The sequence below is a fragment of the Liolophura sinensis genome, chromosome 13 (genome assembly GCF_032854445.1).
Source record: "Liolophura sinensis isolate JHLJ2023 chromosome 13, CUHK_Ljap_v2, whole genome shotgun sequence".
Taxonomy (NCBI): Eukaryota; Metazoa; Mollusca; class Polyplacophora; order Chitonida; family Chitonidae; genus Liolophura; species Liolophura sinensis.
In genome coordinates this window covers 12,887,275-12,908,406 of record NC_088307.1, presented here as the reverse complement: position 1 = coordinate 12,908,406, position 21,132 = coordinate 12,887,275, and the positions used below count along the sequence as shown (strand labels likewise).

The 21,132-nt window shown below is 38.3% G+C and overlaps 2 protein-coding genes across 2 annotated transcripts in view; one reads left to right on the top strand and one right to left on the bottom strand.

The window, feature by feature from the left end:
- The window catches only part of LOC135480877 (serine/threonine-protein phosphatase 1 regulatory subunit 10-like), a 30,319-nt gene extending 20,831 nt beyond the window's left edge, over nt 1-9,488 (bottom strand). The window contains exons 1-3 of the mRNA XM_064760806.1: nt 9,110-9,488; nt 2,124-2,211; nt 1,161-1,252 (exon numbers count right to left, since the gene is read on the bottom strand). Coding sequence (XP_064616876.1) covers nt 1,161-1,217 — 57 coding nt within the window. The 5' untranslated portion in view covers nt 1,218-1,252; nt 2,124-2,211; nt 9,110-9,488. The remainder of the gene's footprint in view (nt 1-1,160; nt 1,253-2,123; nt 2,212-9,109) is intronic.
- An 879-nt stretch (nt 9,489-10,367) lies between these two features.
- LOC135480708 (small ribosomal subunit protein mS40-like) lies at nt 10,368-18,795 on the top strand. The gene is made up of 6 exons (XM_064760617.1): nt 10,368-10,492; nt 12,729-12,897; nt 14,285-14,379; nt 14,673-14,744; nt 16,493-16,619; nt 18,180-18,795. The coding sequence occupies exons 1-6, from the start codon at nt 10,424-10,426 to the stop codon at nt 18,248-18,250; spliced, it is 603 nt and encodes a 200-aa protein (XP_064616687.1). The 5' UTR covers nt 10,368-10,423; the 3' UTR covers nt 18,251-18,795.
- The last annotated feature ends 2,337 nt before the right edge of the window (nt 18,796-21,132 follow it).

Genomic DNA, 21,132 nt, shown 5'->3' with positions numbered 1-21,132 from the left:
ACAATCTATTCCACTTGACACATATCACAGCATCAATCCCCCACAATATACATAACAGCATAAGTCTCACACAATATGCATCACAGCATCAGTCCCAATCACCCGATACACAGAACCTCATCAATCCCACCCATTCGCTACATCAGTCCCACCTGGTACACACTACACAATCCATTCCACTTGACACACATTACAGCATCAGTCCCACCCACCCGCTACATACTACAGTATCAGTCTCATCAGGTACACACTACATAATCCTTTCCGCTTGTCACAGATCACAGCATCAGTCCCACCTGTCTGCTACATACTACAGTATCAGTCTCATCAGGTACACACAACACAATCCATTCCACTTGACACACATCATAGCATCAGTCCCACCCACCCGCTACATACTACAGTATCAGTCTCATCATGTGCACACTACATAATCCATTCCGCCCGACACACATCACAGCATCAGCCCCACCTGTCTGCTACAGGCTACAACATCAGTTCCGCTCGGTACACACTACAAAATCCATTCCACTTGCCACACACTACAGCAATACCACTCTATACAGATCGGGGGCTTCCCTCCCACACGAAACACAGTACAGCATCTGCTGCTTAATATGCGCTACCTCATTATTCACAATCCTTCCTACTACACTTCTCACAATAAATACACAACCAGTCCATACAAATACACACTAAAATATCAGCATGACCATTATATTACTACACTGACCAAAACCCCTGACAATACAGAGATGAATAAGTCACCTGACGTCCCCTTTAACTACAAAATCCCAACAGTGCCAGGGAACAGACGTATAATGAATGTACCACAAAATCTTTATGAAACCCAAACCAAAATTTGCTGACCTAAATTTGACTAAAAGCTTAATCCATCACCAAGAACAACAAATTTATTACATTGTGGTGTCTTATTTACTACTAATCTATTAGTGATTTCTTATATATCCCTCACATCACTATGTACATAATTCTTTGCTTTCATCAGTTGATTGTACTGAATGCCTCATGATTACATGAAATGAGAGAAAATCGACAAGAGCTAGAAGACAAAGAGTATGCAAATAAAACAGAGGAAAGAGTGTAAAAATCTGTAGCCAATTCTTAAGAAGAGAGAGTCACAAAATTTGCCCAATTACCTCATTTAATGCCATAGTTATGGCACCAAGAGAACCATGTATCATAGCCTCCGCCATCGTACTTTACTCCGTCAAAACGACAGTCGGCGAAACTGAAATTTAGTCGCTAAATGTGTAAATGGGGTATAACAAATAAACCGCTAGGTATAGAACCCAGTTTGAAATTCACTTGGATAACATGCAACATCTTCTTTGTTCTTTGCATGTTTGTACATATGCAGTCAATTTCTTGCCAGATGTTGTAACTACCACTTAGTTTTGGGCAGCATTTTGAAAGTGTTTCCACAACCAATTAAAAAAAGCTCTTGCAGATTGTAGATATAACGGTAAGCGTAAACAGCATGAGCAGTAGACATTGAGGACACCTGCAGAAAGGACTTTCGATTAAATTTCGACACCAATTTTTTGAATTCATTACTTTCACTATAAAGAGATGACGTATATAGCTCAGAATGAAACGAAGATCTGAGAAGAATATATGTGCAAAGAATGAAACAAAAGCAGGTGCAAAATGAGCATGAGTTTGAATCTTATTGAAATGAAGCAACAGCAACCATGAAATATTTCCACAGACAAGACCTCACTTTGGACTATTTGTAGTCCTATTTTTTCAATAAATTTATAGACTCTGAATCTTGCATTTACTAATATCATGCATTATGACCAGATTTACAGGCTTAATTAGTAGAAACCTTTATTTTGTCTGCAATTCTTTATAGGCATATGTATTTATTGATATAGGTCATTTGAATCAATATGCCTTTATATGCATTTTCTCAAAGATTCATCAAGGATTTGTATAGTTCAACGACAACTATTAGAATCCTAGTATCATCCAGAACTAAAAGTGCTCCATTATGCCAAAAATAATTTTTATGTTTCATTACTTTTCTTGCACACCAAAGCAATGTTCTACATCAAATATAATCAGTTTTATTTTGAAGATAAGCCTTTATTAATTACCATTTGGGCTAAGATTCAACCTATCAACTTCATTGTGTTACACTCAAATGCCAAATATTGGTAATGCCGCCGTCAACGTGGGGGAAACCTGAAAATATAGGAAAGAATAAATTAGAATTGAAGGATTCATCCGATTACAGAAATTACTGCAATGCTCATAAAATCATGCATTAATTGGCAGAGAGAAGGATGGGGGTTGGTGAAGATTCGATGCGGAGGCTGTGTTTGGATGCCAGCATGATGTCCACTCCAAATCTTGTGCAAGGTTACAGCTTCAGTTTGGTCAAAGTTGACAGTTGCAATTTGGAACTAATCTAAAATCATGGGATAGAGAAATCTGTTAACTTCCTAAGCAATTTTTATTTTAAGAACTGCATAACAAGCACTTTGACCTTTCGTTCGATCTCGATAAAGAGGTGAAGTAGTACAAAATCACACAAACTTTTAGTATGTTCCCAGACACTGGTAAATAAATTGATGTCTTTCGAACATCAAGTGTCTTGCTAATTCCAGAAAAAAAGCAATTTAAACTACATGCATAGTTAATTGAATTCTGGATGGTATATTCTGTGTACTTGTTTATTCATAAGTGATGAAAATATTTATCTTCAGAATCTCAAACAATACGAAGCGTTTGTGCAGTACGTGTTGCTGAACACCCATCCTCCTTTCTCCGAGCATACCACTGTAATGTTTCAAGTATTTTAGATAAAAATTGTCTTCATATTCAGCAGGTTTCCTTATGAATTGAAGTGTTATAGAATGCAAAATCTTCACAGGCCAAGCAGGTAACTTGCGCACAGGCTTTCTGATATCAACCAACAATCTGTTAAGTGTAACTACCAAGTTTTTACAAAAAAAAAAAAATTCACTGCAGTAGTGTGTAGCCTGGTGCCGAATAAACTGGATATTTTAGCAGGCCTTATACAGCGGTTATGGCGCACCATCTGGTACTTATTTTGCCATATAATGAGTTAATCTGGATTATCTCTCCAGTTATGGTTTTAAGCATTTGGCAGCCTGTGATATGCAAATATAGGTTTATCTTCTGATAGATCGGATATAAATATATTTATGGACATATACTTTATTTTGTTCATTATTAACCAATGGAGAGATACGAATATTGAGATGTGGAGCAGAAGATCAGGTTATACTTGCGTCCACCAGTAATCAAACCGGTTTCCATTTACGCTTTTGTGTCAAGTTGGTTCTTCTGTTTTGGTTGACAAGGATTGGAGCTCCAAAATGATGCATGGCCACAAGAACAGTACCCACTGGATTATCTAAATCCAGATATACCAGAAACAAGAACACATCCACTCGAAGAGTTAGCATAATCAAACCTTGGAAGATCTACACCCAACGAACAACTGTACTGCAATACCACAACCAGATTCCCTGCACCAGAAACACTGATCCATTAGTACAAACACTTTCACTGTCAAAAACTACAGCACAAAAAGGAGGCCATACCATGGGGCAATGAGTGAAAACCAGCAAGATTAGTTCTACCCTCAAGATAACTAAATTCCACCAAATAAAAACACCATAATGTTCAAAATGCCCATTATACACATGTAACTATAGTTACTAACACAGACTGGATAAGGATCTGTTAATGGTCCTTCCACAAAAAAGCTTTGGAACAAGCCCAGTTATGTTTCAATTGGTAAATGTAACGTATGTACATGAACATGCATCCAATAGAATGGAAAAACTGGCCAAAATAAACCAATTAGAAACCCTTTTGCCTATATCAAAAACTGTGCTTATTTTTCGTTTTTGTCAGTACTCAACACCGCAGCATGACTACACAGTTATTAGTCCATTTTTCTTTGATTTCATAGGTTTTACTTTTAAGATGGGGACTTAATTGGTAAATAATCTACCACATGTACTTTGGCCACTTACTACACCTAGCTTAGGTTTCAGTTCACGGCCATAATTGACAGACAATGCTTTAATTACAATGACCAAAAGAGTAATCTGCCATGTGGTAACTAACTTATAATTAGGATTGTCACAGTTATTAAGTCTCATTTTTTTCTTTCAAAACCTGTTATATAACATAGCATCTTGTTTGATGTTTTAAAGTGCACACAATTTCTCACGCTTTTCGATCCCTGCTAGATGTTTTAATTTTTTCTTACAAAAGTGGCAAAGTCATAATTGTTCATTCTTACATGAGCAAACAGGATGACAGAGAGGAATAAAAATGCTTTTTCTACCACCCACTCGCCTTGGGCAAATAAAATGTGGTTCTACGATATATGTGAATTATGACACCCACTAAGGAGATCAAATCTGAATGTGTATTTCACTTTAGTAGATTGTACCCTAGCACAGTTTTGAAACCTTTCTTCCATCTGCCCATGGTTAACAACTCTCACTTTTTTTTTGTTGGCTATGGATCAATGAGGTTTCTCCCACCTGGTTTTAACTATACTGACTTCAAAGAGGAGTCTTTTGTAAAAAAAAAAATTAAAACAAGGCTTCTTAACACATGCACTAAAAATTACTATTTGTCATTTGTGAAAGACATTTTTTTTTGTCTACATATAATGCAGTTAACAATTCTACTAGTCGACCTGATTTAGCATATATGTTAACAGTATTAATCTCACCATATTACATATAACTCGTAGAAATAAACATTCATTATTTTAATACCACTCTCTAAAAATGCCAAAATTAGATCAAAAAGAATCAGGTGACTGCAATTTAACTGGTTAACATTCATCATGACTGATGGATGGATTGTCATTTTTAGGTGCCAAGTTATCAAACAGATGTATTTGTATGCTAATCTCATTTTTTCATGCACTTTGTCATCAAACCAAGATATTGTCAATGCAACAATCCTAACATATTGACACAGTTCACAAACATATATAGTTTAGATTCTACTGCATAGAGAGCAAAACCAAAGCAACACCAACTGTGTGAAATTCAGTCCAGCCAATTTACCTCAGATAGGACTTAAAACTGCTCATGTAAATGGTAGCAAATTCAATTCCCCTAGCACAATGGAGCAACAAGGAAAGAAAGTAATACATAATAGAGCAAATTCATACTGGAAGACATTGAGTTCTCTAAACTTGAATAATACACCAACAGTATAGGCAGTCCTGAATGGGTGTGGACATCTCCCCTGCTTTGATCCTGTGGACTTCTAATTACTCCTGTTTCACTCTTAAAAGAACAGAGGAGTTACTTTGTTGGCTCATAAGCAGCATCAATGTTATTTCCCCTGGGTACAGTGTACTACACAGCGTCCTGGAAAGGCTAGTAGGCTGCCAACATGCAGCACTTTTTGCCTGAAGATTTGCATCACTCCACATTTTTCATGTGAATTTTCCTGGCTTTAGGGTTTGGTGACTAAGCAAATTATGTCCACAACTCAGAATTTAGGTTGTAAAACTTGAATGTCACTACGCCAAGTGGAAGTTGATGATGTCTGGTGTGGAAACAGATTTTTCAAAGCTGACAATCGCAAGAAATCCTGGAAACACCTCCCAATAAGCTTCTTCTGATGTAACACTATCATTTTAAAATCTTGGGAAACATGTTCAAGGCCAACATACTACACAAAAAATCGTCAATGGACACTTGCTGCTAGATGAGCATTGAAGAAAACGCATTCACCCACACGAAATGTTATGCCATACTGTTAGGTCTCATCACTAGTCACCACAATCTTGACAGGTTCCCGCTCCAAATCAAGTGCACAGTGCTCCGCTTGTGTTATTCATCATCAGGTCATCTTGACGTTTCATATGCAGCTAGAGGTTTCCTTTCATGTGAAGGCCACAAATTCAGAGGAACTGGACATCTCCTGCTGTCGTCCAGAACAGAAGTTAAGGATGCAAAATTGTGTCTCCGTCATAGGATAGGTCACCTGTATGTCTGGACATGAGAAAATCCATTGCAATATCACATTGCTTGAGAACATGTTCCATTCCAATAAAGGAATGGTGTTATTTCAGTCATCAGTGGGCCAAGGACATCTTCTTTCACGTACTGCCCTAACAGGCTCCATCGGTGGTGTGGGACAAGATCTATTTCCGTCTTCATCTGTTGCAGTTAAGCAGTGATGCAATACTAACCCAATCGAAAGTGTAGGGTGGTGGCAGGGACACTAAATGTGAAACTCTTTGATAGCACAGTCTTCTACACCAGGATGAACTGGATATATACTTAGCAAAAATATAAACATGTGAAGCAATTATATTTTGTTTTCTCTCATTATTAAATAACATGTCAATGCCACATTTAGGGTTAAGTCTTCATTATCATTTGTGACTTTAATTTCCACCAGATTTTCACATTTCAATAATCCAGGAGCTACGCCAGCGTGAAAACAAAGTGGTCGGTAATCGCTGTTTATACTCTTTGTGAAGTTAACCGTGAACACATTTGGTACTGATTGCTGTGAACTGTGATTACCGACCACACTGTTTCACGCAGCCATAGCTCCTGGATTATTGCCCTAAAATGTAAAAACCTGGTGGAAATCGAAGGCAAAATTGATAATTAATACATACGCTTACCCTAATTGTTGTGACAATAAGTTATTCAATAGGGAGAGCAAACAAAATAGAATTGCTTCAGGCGTTCACAGCTTTGTAGAGTATTGGTACATTCAGACTTCCTAACCATCGGTTTACTGCTAAATAAGGGCACTGGGGTCTCGCCCACACTTTCGCAAAACAATGCCTTACACAATATGTTCCATAGTTCAGGCACCATCTTTGTTGCACAAGGCCATTTTTCATGCATGTACGTTACATGAATATCCTGTGTGAAACATACTTGCACAGACTTCCTTGTAGTCAATATGAAGATTTCAACAAGCAAACTTCCATTAATTTTTGTTGATTTGTCTACATGCATGTCTACTGTGATAGGAAAGGTCTATATCCAAACTCAATAAAATGCCCCTGAATTTGTTCTTATGATCTATAATAATGTCAGTCTTGGTCTGAACAAGGTGTACAGTCAAATATTTCCTCGTGTGATTTTTGTTTAAGGATATATTCAGGAATTTTTCACTTTTACAACCGTGCCCGTTTTATGAGTGGAAGAAACCAGTCCGTATCCAGCGTAAACCAGCTTTGGGAAGTTACTAATTCTCCTATGAAAAGTACAGATATGCACAATATAATGGTGGAAGATCACTGATTTTCAAATAATGTTAAAAGAGCGCAATGTCCATGCTTAAGTACTTACATGTACTGTAATTCAACCATTCACGATTCATACAAGCATCTTCTGAAGACATTTTTCAGCGTAAATTGATAAAATTATAGTTTTTGTGAAGCCCTGAATTTTGCAAATCCAATCAATCTAGTCTTGTCTCCAAAATCAAATTTAAAATGTGCAAAAATTGTACTGAAAGTTGCTCTTTTATAAACGAAAACGGTGAGAAATTAAGGTTCTATCACCAATTCCTTGTCAGACTTCAGGCAGTGGGAGCTAACCAGTATGCAGGAAAGTGCAATGTAAATATCACTGCTTTGTACAAAGCAGCTACCAGTCCTATCGGGTAAAGGCTGAAATAGTACTTTTTCTTTCAGCACTTTTACCTTCTAGTAATGTGCCAGGTGATAAAAACAGAAGAAAAAGCAGACTAAGTGTTTGGGTTGCTGCATTTCATGTTTTATGCTAACCCTCATCATAATGTCAAATTGCCCGCAATATGCTCATAAACACCTCCACAGACAGGTCAACACATCATTGTGAAAGACATCAGAGTGCATCAAAGTCATTTACCTTTAAATAAAACAAATGAAACGTTGTGAAACAGAGGTAGCTGTCTACTGTTAGTTGTCTCGACTTCTCAAACGCTCATTATGAAAAGCAGATTCTTCAACCCCCAGATTGAATGGATGCCATACCCTCTGGCACACGAGGTGGACGGCAACCTCGGCTTGGTAAAAATATTTTTTGTGAATCTCCACTATAACAAATGTCTGGAAACACCTACCATACACTAATCTATAATCTTGTATTTAGCCTTCCAGTTTATCTTCACCCTCATACTAATCTATGATCCATATAAATAAAACTCACTTTTGTGAAACTTAGCAGCATTTAGCATTAACTAGGTCAATAAACAAGAATGACCAATGTTGGTTATGGTATCATAAAGTTTTTTGGACAACAATGATAAACACATCTCGTGTTTCCATAATAAGAATGGTCATGTGTTAAAGATGTAAGCAATTGAAAATTATGTATATTTACATCATACCACACATTCAAAGCATCATGTGAAATAAAAGGACAACTTCCAACATATGCACATCAAATATCAAATGATCACTTTCTTTCACTTGCCAGTTTATATTTGCATGAACAACGAATAATATTAATATACTGGCTAACACAGCTGTTAACATTACATGGACGAACTGATTGACAGCTCACGGCATGCATGCCTAAGTGTTATTCATGACCATATAAGGTGCGTTGGCCACACCTCCTACTGTGAAGACATGGGGAAGCCAGACATGGCGTCCCAGGCTAAAACCAGCACAAAAGTCACTATGGTGTTCGACATCAATACAATTCTAATGAAAAGACTTACCCCATTTTTTCTATGAAATTATAAAATTCACAACCATAAGAAATAGCAAGAGAGGAAGCTCCAACTAAACACAAAGAAGACAGGGAAATAGTTTCACTGAAACACTCTCAACACGAGAAACCGACCACGGTAGCCATTTTGATTCTTCGCGAACACCCTTTTCCCCTCAAACAGCTAATATTCTGAAATAACTACTTGTGGGCCATCAGTGCATCGCCTGGAGTTCCAATCCACCGTAGAGATGAACTATCTTTTCTGAAATAATTCGAGAAAATTTCTGCAAGTATAAACAGGTCTCCTTTCACCACATATGTAGGTCGCCAGTTGGAATGTGCTCCGAAATTTCCATCATGATCACGCCATCTTTGTTATAGATTCAAGTTGTTTCACTTACACATTAGACGTGTTATCCGTGGACTCCAATTTCTGACTAATTACTCGCAGTTAGCAATATATGATACTTTCTTCATTATATCATTCAGAAATATCGGGATTTTTATGTACGTATATCTCAATTTTTGCCGCTTTAGAAGCGGAACAGCCGAAAGAAATCCCGTATGTTAAGCAAAATGTGATGCAGGTAGGACTATCGAAGACCGAAGTTTATACTCGATAATATCGCTCATGCTGCACCAAGACCACATATTCTGCTAGATAAACAATACGAATTCATAGATCATGAATGTCATGATAAAAATTTCAGTAAATCAGTCCTAAATCAATCTACACGCTGATACAGTGCTATCCCTGTAACTCCCAAGCTAAATGGCGTTCTGGCGATATCTTCCCGACAGAACCAGTTTGGTGACGTCACCAGCTACCCCCTGGTTATCTGTGGAGCGTCTGGCAAGCTGGAAATAATAGCTCTACATTTTTGTCAATTAGCCAGTTTAGAGAAGACTAGAAGTCATCTACCTGCAACGTTTTCTTAAATAAATTATTGACTAACAGATGCTGTGGATGTGTAATGAAATAACAAAGCAAACTAATGAAAAAGAATTTTCGGAATTTATCACTAGTACCTTTCGGAGCTCTGTCACGATTAATGTCCGTATTTTCCTCCGGAAATATGCGTAAACACACGAACGTGTATAGTAGGAAATTAATTTCAAAATTCAGTTTCAGATAAACTAATCTACAAAACTGAGTCTTGTTTTATAAAACACTGATTTCCAAACATAAAACATTGCTATTTTGACTAGGTTTTGCAAAAAAGATTGTTCGGTGAAGGCAATATGATGGATGTGTCCACTTTCGCAGGAGGGGGTTCAAGGGTATGTACTTTCAGAAGTCCAAAGCAACCATTTCGCCATATCTTTGAAACTAAATTTAAAGAAAACTAAGAAAGACAAAAAAAACCCACTAGATGAATAACTATCTCAAGAAATGAAACCAGGAAACGCCGATTATTTTGATTGAAAGGTCCTATACCCCCTCTGTTCGGAATTCAACCAGGGGACGATTTTATCTGCGTGTGTGGGGGGAGTGGGGGGCACCGGTTATGCAAATACGTTGACACATACTTCAGCACCATATTTATTCTTAAATATTCTTTTTTATCGGTTTCATTGAGCATATCCTAACGGTACATCCGGAAATAACTGAATGAATAACTACTGCATTCTTTACCAAAATCATTTGGACCATACCATTTCTGCATTGCAAGGGGTGGAGGCTGCTCACATGTGTTTGTGAAAAGATAAATAATATGAATGCCCTGCGCCGTGGCTTCGCCACTTTCAGGACTATTGGCGTCCGTCCGTTGCTGAGCGCGTCTGTAAGTTAACCATATTGCCAAGTTGCTAAGTTGATAAAATTAAACTTTTCCCTGACAAACTCCAGCGTGTACAGTGGCACAGGGTGTCCAGTTATCGTGTGTAGACTTGGAACATTATCTTCAGGAATGGACGAGGGAATTGTGAAATTTATATTGCAGTGTATATCATGTGATAGATGATATGATGTCAGACGATATTCACTGTATGTTGTTATTGATTGAAGATTGAAAATATGACAAAGGGTAGCTCTGATCGGTTGGCAATGTTGCCAGCTTATCGTCCACATAAACCCTATTTCTGAAAGCTAAGCTAAGATGAGAATGAAACTGATCTCAGATCAAGACGTCATAAGGCGGAGACACGTCAGGCAGATTTTTTCGCTTGTATTGACGAACTTAATCGCCTGAGGAATATGTTGACACTATTCGCAGTATAGTTGCAGACACACTATTGGGATTTTTCTTGTTGATCATGGTCAGTAGGTTATGTCATGTGACCTAGTAAACCATGTGAGACAGGCCAAATTTTGCAGTTCAACACAATTCCATGTTGTTTTATTGGTCAGCTCGATCGTCTCGATCGCTGAAATTAGCTTGGGTGGACACAGTATGCAGACAAAGTGAAATCGCTAGGGTATCTCTTCAATAGCATCTGACCGGCCCAGATAGCACAGTTGGTAGAGCGTCCGGTTCGGGACCGGTAGATCCAGGATCAATCCTTGATCGAGTCACACCTAAGACTTTAAAAGAGGAAGTTATAACTTCCTCGCTTGGCGTTCAGCATGAAGGGGATAGTGCAAGGACTGGTTGACCTGCATCAGTATAATGGCTTGGGCGGAGCGGCTTACTTGCCTTCGGTAAGTCGTCTCAGTGAAGCAGCACTAAATAAAAGAGCGGTGGAAATCCGTCCTGCAACAAGGAGGCACATTACACGTACATGCACCCTAATGATTCCGTCGTCGTCATATGACTGAAAAATTGTTGAGTACGACGTTTAACCCCAAGCACTCACTCACTCAATAGCATCTGACATGTTTCATGGAAGTGGATTTCTGGACGGACAAGATTGCCTGCAAATACACCATTGCTGGTGCGGACACATTAGGCGGATTTTTAGAAATTCACAAAATACACATGTACGAGCGAAAAAATCCATCTAGTGTATCCATCTAGGCTTGAGCGATGACAACCACAGACAGTAAGCAGTAACATAAACTTCACTTGATGTTATGATGTGTTACTCTCAGTGCAAAGAGATGCATTTTAAGTTGATAACTTGGTCCTTGTGTGCTGCTCAATACTGGGCCGAAAATTTGGCTTTTTGATGCATTTCTTGTTTTTATTGGCCAGTTAAAAGATAGATAGTCCTTGTGTATGTTTATGTGTAGGAATGCTTATAGAATTAGGTGGATTGGAGAAGTAGTGATATACACCTGGCAGTGAAATGTCAATTTCCTGATCACAGTCATTCAGATGCAGTCTGTCAGTCTGATTTTGTTACATACCCTTACCTAGCCAAGTTTCTCTGGCGTTGCAACATTTGGTTATGGTCAGGTTAAACTGGCCTAAAAGCTATGGGAGGGGCCTCTGTGGCCGAAAGGGTTAGCACGCCAGCAGGGTGCAATGACCCAGGACAACCAGGAGCCTCTCACCACTGTGGTCTCTGTGCGTTCCAGTCCAGTTCATGTCAGCTTCCTCTCTGGCCTTACGTGGGAAGGTCTCCAAGCAGAATGCGGATGGTCATGGGATCCTAAAGCCCGGTTTCCTCCCACCTTAATGCTGGCTGCCACAGTCGTATAGGTGAAATATTCTTGAGTATGATACCAATCACACCAATCAAATAAATAAATAAATAAAAGCCATGGGTTGACAAAATGCACAATACAATTTACAGATGCTACATTTCACCTAATGTTTGATATGCTAAAATAAAGGCCTTGAAATGATACATAAGGATGATGTTCATTCGATGCTGACGCTTACATTTTTCTGATAAAAATTAATCAAACTGCACAAAAAGACAAAAAAAAAAAAAGAAAAACCCTGAAAGATGAATGAATCAATCAGAATTGAGAATAACATATCACCTGAAGAATACTAAACTTATTAAATATGAAATACAGTATACAGGTATGTATACTTCTACCATTGCTCATCCCAGTTTGGATTAATCAGATTGTGTTCTTAATAAAGGACTGCTTAGTATATATATATTTACTCATTTTTTTGCCTACAGCCTAAAGCCCGTGTGGGTGTGGCATTGCTCTGTGAGAATGCAGCAGGGACTGATTCCGAGACAACTGAACCAAAGGGCAGGGTGCCAAAGGAGGGTGAAGTATTAAGGAAGGGAGACCTCTACCCTGATATTGGCTATCAAACCAGTCTACAGTACATGGACAGTGAAGGTAAAAAGAATGGGTATTTCATGGTTAGTATGCTAATGCAACAGGATGACCCAGGAGACTCGTACCATTGTGATCATTGTGAGTTCAAGTCAAGCTCCTGATGGCTTGCTCCGCAGTCAACAACCTGCGGATGGTGGTGGGTTTTCATGGGCTCTGACCGGTTTCCGTTGTATAATAGAAATATTACGACATAAACACTAATCAAATATATTAGTAAAATTGTAAGAAAATGGTAGACTTCCCCACACTTACAGTTTATTGAGTCTTAAATCAGTAACAAGAAATTGACATCGATGTTTGTGGGGCTCTTCATAAAGTCTAAAGTTTATTAAAAATTGTTTTTCGTTAAGGTGACTACTGCGTCATCATACAAATAAAAGAGAGGCAGATATTTTAGGCCCTGGGCCATGGCCAAATCATAGAGTGGAATAATTTATTTATTTATTTGATTGGTGTTTTACGCCGTACTCAAGAATATTTCACTTATATGACGGTGGCCAGCATTATGGTGGGAGGAAACCAGGCACAGCCCGGGGGAAACCCACGACCATCCGCAGGTTACTGACAGACCTTCCCACTTACGGCCAGAGAGGAAACCAGCATGAGCTGGACTTGAACTCACAGCGACCGCATTGGTGAGAGACTCCTGGGTCATTACGCTGTGCTAGCGAGATAACCAATGTGCGCCACTGAGGCCCCTAGAGTGGAATAAAGATATTAAAGAATAAAGTGTTCCATGATTTAAATAAATTCAATACATGACTCCCAGTAAAAGAAAAGTCAATGCATTTTCATTTTGACGCAAGCTGAAAAGCATTTCAGTAAGCCTTAAAAAACTTGAAATATGCCAGAAACTTTTAAAAAGGCTTGGAATTTTGAAAAGAGGTATCCATGATATATACATGTATCTCATTCAAAATAATTTGTGTTCAGTCTGAAGAAATTTCCTCAAACACTGGAGAAGTCAGTCAGTTTCCACTCTATACCTTTTAAAATGAACAGAGGAGTTTGGAGATTGAACAGTTTTGTCGTTCAACCAGTCCTACTGTATCATATGACTTGTGAAAAATGTTTCGCCAGTCATCGGTCTCCCGGTTTGTTCCAAATGCACAAGTAACATCTGTTTCATTTAGGAGTTATTTATTTTTATTTAAGTCCACAAACGTTCAGCTCCTCAGATTTCTGCATCGTTCATCTACTCTAAACTACTTCCTATGAAAATGTTCTTTCGAATGCATATTTTATTGTAAATTTGGTGTAAAGAAAAAGTTACCTAACGTTTTTGACTGGTCACAGTATACAGTAGGACTTCTTATGTGTTTAGCAATAAAGGAGTTTGAACTCAGGTCTTCCCTGTTCTCACGAATTATTTGTTTATATTTCACAGCGTATCGAACAGCCTATGGAGATGACGTAGTATGGAGACACTACAGGCGGAATTTCAAGGGGCATTATAAACCAGAAACCAGAAAGACGTGTATTGTAAGATTTGCTGAATACCACAATCAATCAATCGAATGTTTGATTGGTCTTCACATTTTTAAATATTGATAGAATCATCCTATTTCTTTCTTTATTTTGAATATTGGTTTACGCATAACAAGAATATTTCGCTTATATGACGGAACCCGGCATTATGATGGGAGGAAACAGGGCAGAGGGCAGGGGAACTGTACGATGACCCGCAGGTTGCTGGTGGACCTGCTCCCTTATGACCAGAGAAGAAGAGGATGTGCTTGACCTGAACTCTCTTTCTTTCTTTCTTTCATCCACAGAGAGGAGGTGTGGTATCTGCGGGCAACCCATGTCCAATCTGTAGAGACGAGTACTTGGTCATTCATTACACAGTAAGTCCCAGCATCATTTCTCACCTTTTTTCTTTACCCACACAGCTCTCACAAAGATCTACGTAGTAATGGACGTTTTTGTTTTGAACAGGTGTTCAGTCAGGGCCATATATAGAAAAAAAAAATGGAAGGATCTGATCCCAAACTTTAAAAGTGACATTCTGACAGCGTGCATACAGAAATTTTATGAAACGCAACAAAATGATGCTTTTTGGGAACTTTTATGGGAGATTTTATGAAAACATCATGTTAGTTTTCATCCGGTTTGATTACATGTAGATTTGGCACCCAACAGTTTGGGAGCCCAAATGTTTTCCAGGACTAAAATGGCTCTAGATATTGCCTTGTAAATGGTTTAAAGTGGTACTTCATTTCCAAGATAAACCAGGTGGAAATATTAAAATGATATGAAGGATACCCCAGGCAACACCATAGCTCACACCATAGTTCAAAAGGATTAACAAAGAATAACACTATTTAACCCTTATAAGTGAAGGATTCTAAAAGACAAAATCTTCGGCCATTACGGTAAAAATTTTCCTGCTGAGATTTTATAATATTGAGTTGTGTACAGATACAGTGTGTGATGTCAAGTGAGGCAGTTATGCTGGAGAGTCATATGTCGGCAATGGGTGACGCCTTGTGTGTTCTTCGATGATGGTACACCAAGCAAAATTTTAAGCAACAGTTTCTGTACTGTCATCTGAAACCTCAGGTCCTCAGCTGTTTTATTCATTCATTTATTTGATTGGTGTTTTACGCCGTACTCAAGAATATTTCACTTATACGACGGCAGCCAGCATTATGGTTGGAGGAACCCGGGCAGAGCCCTGGGGAAACCCACGACCATCCGCAGGTTGCTGGAAGACCTTCCCACATACGGTCAGCTGTTTTAACACAATGCAGTCTTTTTACTGGATGGGACAGCCGTTTGTAATAGTTTGATCCTTGCCAGTTAACCCTACTTTAAAGATGTACACTGGAGTAGCTCTTAGTAGGTGATTCTAACCTGCGGATGGTTGTGGGTTTAGCCCTGGGCTCTGCCTGGTTTCCACCCACCATAATGCTGGCCACCGTTGTATAAGTGAAATATTCTTGAGTATGGCGTAAAACAATAATCCAAAAAATAAATAAATTTAAGGTGATTCACAACGGAAAACCAAACCATCTTCATAAAGGAGATATACCCAAGTTATGGTTGGGTTGCATAGTGCATTATGTGAGAAGGTTCAGTAAGAACCTGGTAATACAGAGCATGGAGGCTTCTAATAGGTAATAAATTTTAGCGGTTTTGGGGCCACTTTCACAAAATTTCGTAACTTATGCAATATTTCATAACTTTTCATGTAAATGACACCGCCTTATGGCACTGTAACCCAGACAACACCATGCAGAAGTGTGGTATTACTGAGTTACCTCCCCTTCTCCTCACCAGCAGGCATATAAGGCGAGATACAGAACTGAAGCAATGTGCTTTTTGTATTAAGAATTTGGATGGATTATTGCATTGAGATTCCTATAAATGTTATAGTATTTACTTAAGAGTCTATGCATTTGTGAAATAATCTTGTACAAATTTCTATTTTATTATTTTTATTATTAATATTATTATAAATATGTCTGCATATTAATATCAGATTCTGTGTGTTGTTGTCACACCATTGCCTGAAATCCTGGAATATACATGTTTTCAGTTAACCACATTCAAACTGATGAAAAGATTGTTTTTCAAAATGTTGTTTTTGCAGAATGTGAAGCTTTTGAATCAGTTCATTTCTCCATACACGGGGGAGATCTTGCCGTCTAAAATAACTGGGATCTGCCAAAAACAGTTAAAGGGGCTAAGAGTTGCAGTACAGATGGCCCAAGATCATGGTGAGTTTTGATCTTCCTCTCACACAGTGCATATTAGTAACAGCTGATTATTGACTGGCCATTGGGATTCACGGCTTGTGACATAGCTAGAGTCCGTTGCGCTTTTCCTCATTTTTGTCAGTGAGTTTGTCAAGTACATACAGAAGGTGAAAAGCGATGGTTTCCTCCAGCCGTAACCATGACTACCATAATACAAATGAATACCACTTGAGTACCGGTGAAAACACCAGTCAACTGCTTCTGCGGCCGGGTGGTTAACAGGTCTACCTTGAAGTCGGCAGACCCAGGATCAAACCTGGGACGGGTCATACCAAAGACTTTAAAAGTGGTGCTTATTTCTGCCTTGGGGGCCTCCGTGGCTCAGTTGGTTAGCGCGCTAGGGCAGCATAATGACCCAGGAGTCTCTCACGAATGCGGTCGCTGTGAGTTCAAGCCCAGCTCATGCTGGCTTCCTCTCCAGCCGTGCGTGGGAAGGTCTGCCAGGAACCTGCGGATGGTCGTGGGTTTTCCGGTTTCCACCCACCATAATGCTGGCTGCCGTCGTATAAGTGAAATATTCTTGAGTACGGCGTAAAATACCAATCAAATAAATAAATAAATATTTCTGCCTTGCGCCGTAGGTGGGAAGGTCTGCGAGCAACCTGCAGGTGGCCGTGGGTTTCCTCCGGGCTCTGCCCAGTTTCCTCCCACCATAATGCTGGCCACCGTCGTATAAGTGAGATATTCTTGAGTACGGCGTAAACACCAATCAAATAAATAAATAAATACATATTTCTGCCTCGCATGGTGTTCAGCACTGAGAGGTTAAAGCAACCCCGGTGTCAGTGTAATGTAGATGTAGGTGGAACACCGTAGAAACTGGCCACTTTACTGTTTAAAAGAGAAGAGAACATAAAAAGGATGCCAGAATATGATAAAGGAGTGTTAAAACTCATTTACAAATATGGTGATTAATATTTTTTAAAGAATGTTTCTTTCAGGAGATAAGGGTTCAGAAAACATTTTTGTATGGTGGGTATTAGGGACCACCTCCTGGTATATGTGGTTGTTGCATAATGTTATTCTAAATAAGGATGTGCAAATATATTTATTAAACATGTTTTATCTTCATTTATAACATTATTATGCAAAGCCAATATATATATAGATGCAATTACCCACCATACAAAAATTATTTTCAAGCGTCTTCTTCTATTTTGAAGAAAGGTCAAGAAAAAAAAATAATAAAAGCCACAATTACAACTGCATGTAACTTTTTGCACTCTTTGGTCTGCACTTGATTTTAAGTGGAAGCCAACAATATATCTCTATCAGTAGTCAGGGCCAAGAACAGAGAAAAATTTTGAGCACTGCTTTCAGTGGTTTGGTAGTTTAAATAAAATTTTATTTCCTTGAATAGTGATTAATGGCGTGCTAAAATTTTTTTTATTTATGCAATGTCAGTCTGTTTAATTGGTCTAGGACAGACTAAAAAGCCATTTATCATATTTTTACACCTATTCTGATAAGAAATATTTTAATAACATGTTTTGGGGTTTTTTTTTAAATTTTATTTTCCAGGTTTAATAGAAACGGCTGTGCCATTTAAGAAGTACAATTATGCTGATTATTTGGACATAAAACCTTCATGACGAGCTATTAATTTGCTAGTGTGCATGTGTCATAGTCAAGGATGAACTACAAGAACACATCACAGCTGTCAAGTCCTGGGATGGAGTCGGCAAACAAACAGCTGTCAGAAGGACATGCTTGCAACATCTTGCTTTTGGGGAAGAAGGATTTTAAGAATGTAGCCTGTTTCATGGCAGAGGACTGTCCCCATGCTTCCCTGATATTTTCCCTGATATGTGACTTGTGAAGCATAATGATGTTGGAATGGACTTACTGGAAATCTTCAACCTTTTCAACCACTTAGGCACTTTTTTCCCAGTGGAATTTATGCAATTAATTATAATTAAAATGATGCTAAAATGATTTCTTTGTGTCATTCAAGATACAAGCTTCATAAAACTATAAATATTATTTCTCTGCACCCTATGGTTCTCCCGAAATGCTTCAAAATATTGATTGCCGAGGCGGCTGAAAAGGTTGAAAAATTAGGGTAACAGCAAGTCTCCAGTCAACGTCGAGAATGTAATGTGCCAAGCTTTCCCTCTTAGCCCGTGGTACAGAGTTGTCAAATACATGTAGTTGGGGTCAGTAAATTTATGTAAAAAAAAAAAAGATCTTTGTTAGAATTTATAAACTACCATATACATGTAGTGCAGCAGTGAGTTCAAGCCCAGCTCTTGTTGGCCTCCTCTCCTGTCGTACAAGGGGAAAATTAGCCAGCAACCTGCAGATGGTCGTGGCTTTCCCCTGGGTTCCTCTCACAACAGTGCTGGGCGCTGTAAGGCATGACCCACTAATCGCAATTTGCTAAATGGCAACACAGTAATGAGCATACAGCGCAGTCACAAACCTTGCGGTATTCAGCAGTAGCCTTTATATTGTAATTCTTCAATGTTTTTACACTGTTGTCATATAAGAGAAATATTCTTGAATACATCATAAAACACCATTCAAGTAAATAAATCAACCTTTTTACATGTTTGGAAGGTGTTCATTCAACCATATTCTGAATGAATTATTAAGTGTAGACAGAGTTACATTTGTACAGGCCTGAAATTGGCCAATTCAGCCAATGTAGCTTTGTCTATTAAGTGTAGACATAAAGTTACATTTTTGTACAGGCCTGAAATTGGCCAATTCAGCCAATGTAGCTTTGTCTCCAAAATCAACTTCAAAATGTGCATGAATCGCACTGAAAGTTTCTCTTTCATATGTGAAAAGGTTGAGGAATTAGGGAATTACTTTGTGATAGGCCACACTGTAACTTGCAAGCAGTAGCTTAAAGAGCATTGTATATCATCCAAATTTTAGCATTTTTTTCAGAACTAAGAGTACTATATTTCATCAAAAGTTTGGTATGTAAAATGAACTTTCAGAAGCACATAAAGACTGTAAAATTATACTTTTGATGCCAACACGAAATAATTCAGGCTTCACAAAAATCTCCTAAGTGGCAATATGCCAGTATAAGGTGGATTACTCAATAAGAATAAAAAGGGAGGTAATCAGTACACATTTTGCTTGATTCTGACATTCATCCACCTCACCGGCTCACTCGAGAGATTTTTGTGAAGTTAATAAGAAAAAGTTAAGAGTAATTTTTTACCAGAGAAAACTTAAGTATTGGCATCAAAAGTATAATTTTACGGTCTTTTTGTGCTTCTGAAAGTGGATTTTTGCATACCAAACTTTAGATGACTTGCAATGCTCTTAGCACAAAAAGGGTGAACTTTGGGTGAATGCCGTGTAAGCTCAACGCACTGGCTGTCCAGTACACATCACCATATAACACAGCACTTCAGATTCTTCAGTTACTGCGTGGCAACAGTTGTACAAAACAGAACTTGAATTTATACCTTAAAGGAATCGACACTAACATCGTAAATGGGTTTTGTACAAAAACGTTTATTGGACAATGTGATTATTGGAATCATTACATTAACAGCCATTATTAATTAAACAGTCATGAAATAATACGCATGGCCAGTGATGAGTTGGTTGATGATTCATTCCCTGTTGGCAGTGATACCTTGATAAGGGACTAATACCCTCGTCCAGACAAATTCACCCTAGAGGGTAATTATTAAAGACCAGTGGCAAATGACGTAAAATTTCGCCCACTCCCCCACACAAAAAAGGGCATTTTTAATTATGTTTATGATATAAAATGTTACTTCTCATGTGGAGACTTACATCATTCCAGTCATCAAATCTTCGAAACAAACCTCAGAAATCTTTGTAAGATTATAAGAACACTCTGAATGCTGTAAAATGTGCAGCTTACTCAAGAGGGAAATTTTACGTCATCTACCATAAGCTGATACATTACCTTTGGGTTAATTATAATACAGGGGCAACAATGTGCAAGGGTGGGAAGGGCAGTTCTGATCTCATGATTGTTACAAGGAATCCATTCCAAACTTGACTTTTGAATCGGCCACGTGAAATTCTGCAGTCTGCCAAAACTGACGACACATACACTGGAAACCTTTGCCAGCATCAGTTTGGTTGGTAGGTTGGCAGCTATGTAACAATGTATAACTTCATAAAAACCATTTAAATAACTCAAACTATTCAGTTTCTAATTGAGACTGACAAAAGTGTTTTGAATACTGGGCAATAAGCACATTTGGATTTCAGCTAATCTTTTCTAAATACAGGAACTGTACATAGTTTTTGTATTATCAGCATTTATATACAAAGCTCCCAGTCCTACAGGTAGGTCCAGACACTGCATGAATGCATGATCACACTCTCTTACCTGTAAATTAATATTGAAGCTTAAATCTGCATTCACTAGCCAAATCAAATTTTCTTCATTTATTTCATCAGGGTCAGCTCAAGTTAATGCCTTTCATTCAATAACTGGTACTTATACACTATAGTGTTAAAATGATTCTAA

Excerpts from the sequence above, each read along its gene's own strand:
- LOC135480708 (XM_064760617.1), top strand. The coding sequence starts at position 10,424 with ATGAATGCCCTGCGCCGTGGCTTCGCCACTTTCAGGACTATTGGCGTC. Across the intron at positions 12,898-14,284 it reads ACAGTACATGGACAGTGAAG|CGTATCGAACAGCCTATGGA; the intron begins GTAAAAAGAATG and ends TATATTTCACAG. Across the intron at positions 16,620-18,179 it reads ACAGATGGCCCAAGATCATG|GTTTAATAGAAACGGCTGTG; the intron begins GTGAGTTTTGAT and ends TTTATTTTCCAG.